Below are 9,685 nucleotides of genomic sequence, written 5' to 3' on the forward strand. Positions count from 1 at the left end.
GGCCTAGCACTCGAGTGTAACAGGAAACTGCATTCGTGTGGTTCTCGTCACCTGGCTAAGGCCGAAATTTTCATATACTTTTATTATATTTCATGATCATTACTTATTATGGGGTTGGTACTTGCAGCCAACATTTTGTGATTTGGAATAACTTGGTGCGTTTAAATTGCAAATTTCCTAATTCTACTAATATTGCTTGGGATATAGATTTTGAGCTGTGCTGTGTATGCACTTAAAAAGACTGTTGTGAGTGAGAAGCACACTTGAATGTGTAATGTTTTTCAGTTCCATTGTTATTTATATTGCGTGATTTGTTGGATTTTGTAGTGAGTGGAACTTTAATTTGTGTGATTCTGTTTTGTAGAATGTTTTTCGTGGCAGCATTTGAGAATCAGTTGTTACAAGAAGTTGCTAGCTCTGAATTGCCACCTCGTTAATCAATCATTTATTGACAGATGTGTTTGTCTGTCTGTAGCAAGTAAGAGGCAGCAACTGTAGCTTGTTAGTATAAAAAGCTGATATGCACAAATTTGAATGGAAAAAAGCAGTTATCTTTATTATAAAGTTGTTTTATAGTATGTTGGAAGATCATTCTTTTGAGCTGTGTTTATTCTGTACCAATCAAATTTAGGTATCACATAGCTGGCAGAAATGACTGTTGAGCTCGTAATAGACTGTATGTGTGAAATAATTCGTGTGGTTTTGTAACTGATGTGTTAAATTATTTATTTGTAAGTTGTTTTGAAGATCTGCATTTTTAATTTTTCCACCTTATCTTGAACCAAAACAGTATTCTTGAGGTCTTGATGACTGCACATGATATATCATATACCTTTTACTAACAGTGCCTTTATGTAATGTTTCAGTGTGGGGCTGCATGTTCTTCTGGAGAACGATAAAAAAAATTCTATTTGCTAAAACTTCCTTTAAACTGTTAATTGTATTAACTTGGATGTATTTTTAAATAATAAATTTGTGCCAGCATGGCTTGGAACAAATAAATGTGCCGGAAATACGGAAGCGTCCGATCCCGCCCGTCTGCTTTGACCCATGACGTCACAAATATGGCGGAAACAAAAACACACACACACACACACACACACTTTCCACAAGAAGCCTAATGACACTAACCGGACAAGTGCGGTAAATGGGGTGTTTTGGGTGGGGGGCAACATAAATATAAACAAATTTAGACGCCTTGCGTAGCTACAACGTGTAAGTGAAGACAGCCATGCATGAATACCCACCCACCTCCTCAGGGGTCGTAACCCCTGCAACCTATAGAAGATAAAGATGCTTCAGTAGCTGATTAGTGTTTTTTGTCTTTTTTTTAAAACAAAATCTCACGGGATAGAACGAACAGATCGGAAAGATAAATATAATAAACTAAAACAGAAATTGGAGGAAACAGATAATTAAAATAAGTAATAAGTGTTTTTAAATTAAAAAAAAAATGTCACGAGATAGAACGAACAGATCAGAAAAGTAAATAAAATAAGATAAAACAGAACTGGAGACAGTCACACTCAAACCAAACTCCGCACCGTCATGACGTCACACACGACAACACCCTTACGTCACGGGTCAAAGCTGACGCGTGGGATCGGACGCTTCTGTCGACCCAATGTGCCTACACCTTCCCCATCCTGGCTCTACTAAAGTCTGTACATCTCAACGACAAACAGCAAACAACAACTTAGACACAACAAAAACTAAATTGTTAACTCACTGACAACTATTCCCGTAAACACACAGTCATGAGCAATACAGAACGCATCAAGGACTAACACGCAACTGAACCCAATACACCACATAACACGCAACCCATAAACACACCACCAGAGAGCACCACCGACCTCATCAAAACAACACCTATAAACATGCCACACTCACAAACTAAACTCTGCGCCATCATGGCATCACATACCTCAACAGCATTACATCACGGGTCAAAGCCGATGGGTGGAATTGGACACTTCCATTGACCCCACAATGCACTATACAAATTTGGCCAGCAAGCCATACAGTTACAAAAATTTGATGGTGTTGGTCATTATCACCAACCATAGTGACATTTAATGAAAACTACTAAAAATTCCAGTCCATTAAATGAAAATTCACCACTCTCTACGTTTAACTGCAACCACTCACTAACAACATGATGAAGAAACATCAAAGTTACTTACTACCAGAAACCCTCTTCAAGTATGCCACACAGCCAGGATATCACATAAAACAACAATGTTATGTCACGAGGCAAAGGTGAAGCCCAGTACCGTACATTACGGATGACATGAACAGTCCCCCTATAGTAACAACCCAGCATAAAAATGCCACAAATTCTTCATTTCAGCTACTTAGAAGAAATTATTCAACCACCAGGAATTGGCTTGAAATGAAGCTGAAGGTGATCTCAGTCAAATAGAATTGACAATGGTTGACATGACAGCTCAGGGAAATTTGAGGAATGCTATCAACAAACATGAATGTGAAACTACAAGGCAGAAAACAAAAACACAGTGTAAGAGGACAGAAGAGTGAAACAAACAGTACAGGGAACACTTGAAGGGAATCTGGGAAGAGAAAAAATAAGAAAGCTCACAAAGAAATCATTAGAAAGGAACTCAATCCCCCGTTAACCAGAGAATGATCATAAGTAGCAAATTTTTTAAAATGAAAAAAAAAAAAAAAAAAACGAAAAAATTGCAAGAGAATTTCACAAAATTCATATGTGTGCGATGGCTTACAATAAAATAAACTTACCTAACGCGTGCAAATTCCCTGACAGCAGCATCGACACTGCAGTCCATATTTTCAACAAGATACGATACAAGCAGAAATCCTGTCCGATTGAAGCCATGTGTACAGTGCACACCTGAAATATATGGAACATACAGCATACTTATATAAATATAAATTCAAATTTTAATTTTATTTTTACAGTTGTGAAAGACGAAGTACTGATACTGGAGTTTTGTATAATGCTTCTGTAGTGTACATGTACAGTATTGGTTACTATTACATGCTGTGTAGTCAACATTATAATTTATATCTAAAAACAAAGATGATGTGACTTACCATACGAAAGCGCTGGCAGGTCGACACACACACAAACAAACACAATCACACACACAAAATTCTAGCTTTCGCAACGGTTGCGAAAGCTAGAATTTTGTGTGTATGATTGTGTTTGTTTGTGTGTCTATCGACCTGCCAGCGCTTTCGTATGGTAAGTCACATCATCTTTTTTTTTAGATATATTTTTCCTGCGTGGAATGTTTCCCTCTATTATATTCACAACATTATAATTTTCCACATTTAAATTAAAAAAAATGCAGATTGTATTATAATCATGAAAATTAGCATAGTTCAGGAAAATAGTGAACGTTATTTGAAGCTATTAAAAACAATGATGAAATCTTAATATAAAAACAGCCCCGGAAGATCTCCTCTTCTGTAAATGTATACAATATAGCATACTCATGGTGATCTCAATAGCAAGGAGATGAAGGACATGATCATGTGCCATCAATACTGAGGTCACTACAAATGAACATCAGTTCAAGTAGTAAAGAAAGGAATCAGTCAAGTATATACCAGATGAAATTTATTACAGAATGGTAAGTTCTCTTGAATACTATGTCAGCACTCTACGTGATGTACCAGTGAGGGGGACAATGAGGAGCTGACAAAGATGGCAATTAAGAAAAAGTTGAAGGCTGTGACGAGGAAGAAATGAGTGTCATGGACTCTTCCAGATACTACTGATTCAGAATCTCCTCTTTTGAAAATTTATCAGCTATAAGAGTCAGCAGAAATGCTATCACTGAAGGCTCCAGTAACAACATAAATACTTATAAAGATGCTGGAAGGGAGATCAGATCGAAAGCATACTGATACTTTAGAAAGCACATACACATGGTACATATACTGTAAAAGGAGGACGTTCCAGTTAATTTTTTTCCTTTACCCAGGGCCAAATCAGCTTGCTTTGTGGTGATGGAGAAGACACAGACTGGCTGAACAGCTAAAAATTGTAAATATGCAGCACACAGATAACTTAAATAGACAATTAATAGTTAAATTACTATGTTATCGGAGGCACACATATTGTTAACAATAAATACACTTGAGAAGTTCAGAATTTGTCGTACAGAGTTTCTTTTCTTTAAAAAATCATATTTCACCTTTGATTAATGGGGTCTTTTATTTTATTTTTTTGCTTCAAAAGCAAAGCACAAAACTTACAGAGTAAATGCAAAATTCTTCTAACTGGAGGTTCCACTGGTAGTGCGCCCGATATATTAATAGTATTCCTACACGATTATTTGTGGTGTCAGGTGAGACACTACAGGGTACACCGAAGTGTGGTTTGATACATATACAACTATGGGCATAAAGCTACTGCTGTTTTCAGACTTCTGCGTGCTGAACCACATACATAACTTATTAGTACACAAGGCTGTCAAGAGTATTTGAGACAGTGCACTTTTTATTATTCTGGATTTTAACATAAATGAAAGCAACGTTTAAAAATAACGAAGTCAACAAAAACTGTATTTGTAGGGCAACTAAGTTGATGCAGGGCCAATAGTTTGACCATACCCTTATTCCTCACACATTGGGTCAAATCTCAAGTTTTTCACCAGATATGGCAACTTTTACTACCACAATTCAATCTGTGTCAATGTAAATGTCTGCACCTACGCCACAAGTGCAGTCATTTTTGTAAGTGATTTTTTAATTGCAGTTTCTTACTTACCAATAATTTCTAAAGGATGGTGACTGATGAAGTGACTGCAAATACGTATAAATGTGGCCGTTTGTTCTTCCGATGGTGTCTCACCATGTCCTCGGCACTGCAGCTTTAGATATTTGCAGCCATGTTCCTCTACTTCATCTTTATTATAGAAACGTGAAGTGTTGGTCAAATCAATCCAAAGGCCTATTTTCACCTGCATAACAAATTGCTTTAACAATCGATCCCAGTCACAACTTGCAGTAAATTAATGTGTATTATACTAGCAAATGAAAATCAGATGGTATGTATGCAAATTTTATAATTATTATCAATAGTGAACATTCACTAATGGTGTAATCTGTCCAACCAACAAACAGCTTAAAGGGAAATAAAATTAAATTTTTAGTACCATAATTTGTAATGTCTGAAACAGACTGCTTTAAGTTGATGTGGCAGCAATACATAGGCTAATTACTTTGTTTCGAATATTTGTGTCACTAATGAAGTTGATCTACCTATAGTAAAGCATTGTGTAGTCATGTCTCATGTATTAGAGGGAAATGTTTCTATCTTTACTGTAAGAATGTCAGTGCGAACAAATACATTTCTTTAGACATCCATATTTTGTGACATCTGAATATTTTTTTAATGCCTTATTCACATTACAGCTGATGGGAGTAGGCTCTAAGAGGCATTGAAAATAACTGAACAAAAGTTATATTCTGTATTTTTATAACATTTATTTACAGCGAAAAAAATTACACAGTTCAATTATAACAGATGTAAACATAACTGGCTAGTTGATGAAATATATCACATTATTTACCTTGTAGCTTTTCATTAAATCAAATATCATTTCAGGTGGAAATCGGCATTCTTCGGGAACTTGATCATCATAACGTGAACTCAATGGTGTTTTGAATGCCAGGAATTTATTAGCTACCAAATCGTGTGCTTTGCGTGGGCAATGTAACCATCTGGGAGGTATTGGGCCTGGAGACCTATCATTATGATTACTCATACTTAAATTCTCACCACGCACAATTTCTCATTAAGCTCTCCACTTCTGCGACACTATTTAAAATCACGTAGAACAACAGTTTAATTTTTAAAACTGGGTCTTGTCACTTGCTTGTCTGTTTACTTGTCAGATGATTGGAAAAACTGCAAATTTAACTACGTCTACTCCATGCCTGATCGCACTAGACGCTAGAAAATGTGTGGTCAAAAAGTCAAATCACCGATATGTTTCCAAATAAAAAAAACACTTCCCATTACTGCTTTTTTTTCGCACAGCATCAAGCCTTCCTCTTCTGCACACACAACTTCCTATTCTCAATCGCAATCGCAGAGCTACTCACACCAAAGATTATCACGACCCTCGCTCGCACACAAAATCAATATTTCGAATGCGACGATTCGATAGTTTTGTGAAATACAGTCACATCAGAAATAAATTAAAAGTTCACATCGAGAGCTATAAACATTTGCCCCAAGGGCACTGAATTTTATACGATACTCATTTCCACAGGAAAGCGTTACTTTCAAGTAATGACAACTCTATCGAAAGTTGTGCCATCTACCCAGTGGCCAGTGGTTTCTGCTTCTATATTTAATTTTATATAAGTGCAACACAATGAATATTACGAAAGAATGATTAATTACAATGCCAGTTAAAATTATAATATTGCCTCAAATATTAAACTGAAGAGTTTCTATGAAGACAATCCCCTGCAGAGTAGAAAGATAAATGCACATTGTCCGTCACTACAGGCACGCCGCGTCACGCCAGTAACGAACGGTAAAAGTGAGGATACCGTGATATAAAAAGTCAGAGTATAACATCAGAATTGATGGACTAAGACCAAAAAGTTTGACTAATGGCCAAATAAAATTTCATAATTTATGCTCTAGAACAATATTGGGTGGTTAACTGCTGAGTAGTGAAACTACATTTCAGAACATTGACATCTATTTGCTAGTATATATAAATAAAAATCTGTCAAACAATATTAATAAGGGATAATACACTCTGTTCACCTTATACATTACGTTTTTTCCTTATGTAGCTAATAACGCCATAAAGAACTGTACTTTCCTCCTCCATTAGAGCTGACTTTTTCATTTAAAATGCTATTTAATGAAAATTGCTTAATCAACTTAAGTTCTCATTTATAGGCAATATAATGCCAGTTCTGTTCTATTATTGTAAAACCTAAATAATTTTTCACTTTCAGATATCTGATCTCGTTTATGGAAGACCACTCAATGGGACAAATTCCAGTTCGCCATGGAACATTCGCAATTCGCCAGGGACACAAAAAACAATAACAAAACAAAAATTAAGAAGACACAAGTCCTATTATTAGCCTGAGTGATCCTGGTGAAAGTAGGTTAACTTCCAACTTTAGCAGAAGACGACGCTGTCGAAACTTTCTTCTTAGGAACCTTGATGTGACGTGACGGTCTGTTGGCGGCCCATGTGAATACCGCCATTTGAAATACATTGCGGATTGCCTATACGTGACGTGATGGGCAGTGTGAATTGATATGAAGGAGTTGCCCGACGGAAACTTATTTAATTCAGTCTTAAGATCTGTTCGTTTGCAAAGACCTGTCTGTGCACACACATTGTAGTGTGGGGACAAGAAATTTCGCAGATCTGGGGTGTGCGCAAAGCCGATGGGGAGTGGGAGTGAAAATTAAATTTTTGAACTAAAATAGAATTATTTATCAAAATCAGTAAAGATTTTGAGTACAAAAACACATATATGTAGCTTATTGTATGTGCACTTATATTTGAAATCTCTGACTGTGAACGTAAATGCGGTCTCCTCAGGAACATTACATTTTTCTTCAAAATATGTAGGATTTCAAGCACAAACACACATGGCTCTACTGTCATAATTTAATCGTTCCATAAGAATAAAAAAAATTCACATGGCTTGCATATTGACAGTATGATAAAACTTAGAGGTTAAGGTGCACTGATGATGACCAAAATTCGATTATTGTGCCACACTTTGCAAGGCATCAACAGACTCTCAAATTAAATATTTCCTATTCTAAGATGCCTGTGTTATTTATCAAGATACACATGACTATCTTACTGGTACTACTGAACTAAATTATAGGTTAATCGAAGAACTTAATTTGATCTCTGTATCATGCATTAAAGAAACCAAAGTACATGAAAAAATTTCCCATCAAATTCATTGTTAACATTGACAGAGTCTTATGTTCACAAAAGGCAGTTTCAGCTAGCTAACCACTCATCTGTAGATATTAACATGCTTCGAATACAATTAGCATCCATTATGATCAGAATGCCTACCACCCATAAATGTTTTTTGTCGATATGTAAAACAGTGATTGTCATTAACAAAAACCTCTGTGAAGGTAGAGCTGTTGGAAGCGTGGTCGCTAGTATAACAAAACACATGTTTCCCAGTGTCACTGTCTTACCCAGGCTGGGTTCAATCAGCAACTTAGCAAAGGTTCGGTCCAGTGGACTAAGTTCATTATATTTTATCTTAGCATTTCATTTCTCTAAGCAAGACTTGAGCTTCTATTGCAGTAACATTAGGAAGCACCTGAATTGCCTTGCTAGGAAACTAAATGCAGTAGTTTTATTGACAAAGACATATGTTAATTCAACTAAAATGAATATTAGAGTCAACCAAACATTACAGTGACCCTATGCTAAGGTATTAACTTTAACTTGCATTACTAAGCATTTGTCATCTGCTACTATCACTCAGTGGATATTACATGACACTTCAACCCAGAAATCATCATTTTACAGCAAAATTGCCACATACTTCCTCTATGCATCATCATGGTGGAGCAGTGGCGGATACAGAAAAACTTCAAGGAGGGGGCGCTAAAGATATCATGAGCTACCTTTAGTTTTACCATAATAAAAACCAATCATGTCACAGGCAAAGTTTAAGAAAGTTTCATATAAACTGATTATAAACAAATACAAGACAATGCCATTTTACAATATAAAAAATACAGTTGTTTTTCTCTTCCTTAAATGGTGAATTCTACACTTGATACAATTAGGACTTTTTCCTTCTTCAGTCTTAATATTTATGCTTCTGAATATAAACTAGCTTCCTATTCGGCGAATAGTCCGTATTTATAACGGCACATATTGAAGGTTCTCTGTACGAGAAAACAGTAGGGTATTCGCGACTTTTCTCGAACAAATGCCAGACGGAATAATGTTTGGAGATAACTAGAATGGCCGTGACTTTTCTCACAGATTTGTGTTAGCTATCTATGTGTCAGACACTAACTTATAAAATACAATGATGCAGACGAGTGTGCTACATAGGAAAGTACAACTACTCGATAACTCGAGTTAGTTGAGTCGACTGACGAAAGAAACAAACAAATAGCACGTGGGCTGGCTGGCGGGGACGGCGCTGGTGGCAATGTGGGCGGCCCCGCAAGGGGTTGGGGGTGGGGCGCCCCAAGGGCCTGCTCATATGTATCTGCAACTGTGTTGGAGCAAAGTGTGCCAGTGATCAGAATAATTCTCAATATAAGCTAAAGCCAGTAAAACCATAACAAATAAACCCCCCATCCATCACCATTGTTACTAGAAATTATAACAGATTGGCAACCCTGCAGGCTCGCGAAGGCACAATATCTTTAACCTTGGTCTATAAGCTGCATCTATTCCAAACGGCACATCGATGCAACTGCTCAGTTATGAGTTGTGCTGTAATAAGTTAACACGTTTTTTGTCTCTCATCACGGAAATGGAACCGCATAATATTGCTCAACGGCATGCCATTTCTTTTGCATTAAATTGGGTGAAAACGCGACGACAACTTACGGTAAGCTTCAGAAGGCTTTTGGAGACGAGGTAATGTCAAGAGCTCAAGTTTTTCATTGGTATAAAATGTTTGGTGAAGGCAGAAAAATGTCAAA

The 9,685-nt window shown here is 36.6% G+C and overlaps 1 protein-coding gene across 1 annotated transcript in view; it reads right to left on the bottom strand.

Annotated features, from left to right (window-relative positions):
- LOC126198587 (mRNA-capping enzyme) overlaps positions 1-6,092 on the bottom strand; it is a 98,281-nt gene extending 92,189 nt beyond the window's left edge. Inside the window, exons 1-3 of the mRNA XM_049935035.1 lie at positions 5,568-6,092; positions 4,763-4,955; positions 2,764-2,875 (exon numbers count right to left, since the gene is read on the bottom strand). Coding sequence (XP_049790992.1) covers positions 2,764-2,875; positions 4,763-4,955; positions 5,568-5,762 — 500 coding nt within the window. The 5' untranslated portion in view covers positions 5,763-6,092. The remainder of the gene's footprint in view (positions 1-2,763; positions 2,876-4,762; positions 4,956-5,567) is intronic.
- Positions 6,093-9,685: the final 3,593 nt, after the last annotated feature.

The sequence above is a fragment of the Schistocerca nitens genome, chromosome 8, assembly GCF_023898315.1.
Source record: "Schistocerca nitens isolate TAMUIC-IGC-003100 chromosome 8, iqSchNite1.1, whole genome shotgun sequence".
NCBI classification, from domain to species: domain Eukaryota; kingdom Metazoa; phylum Arthropoda; class Insecta; order Orthoptera; family Acrididae; genus Schistocerca; species Schistocerca nitens.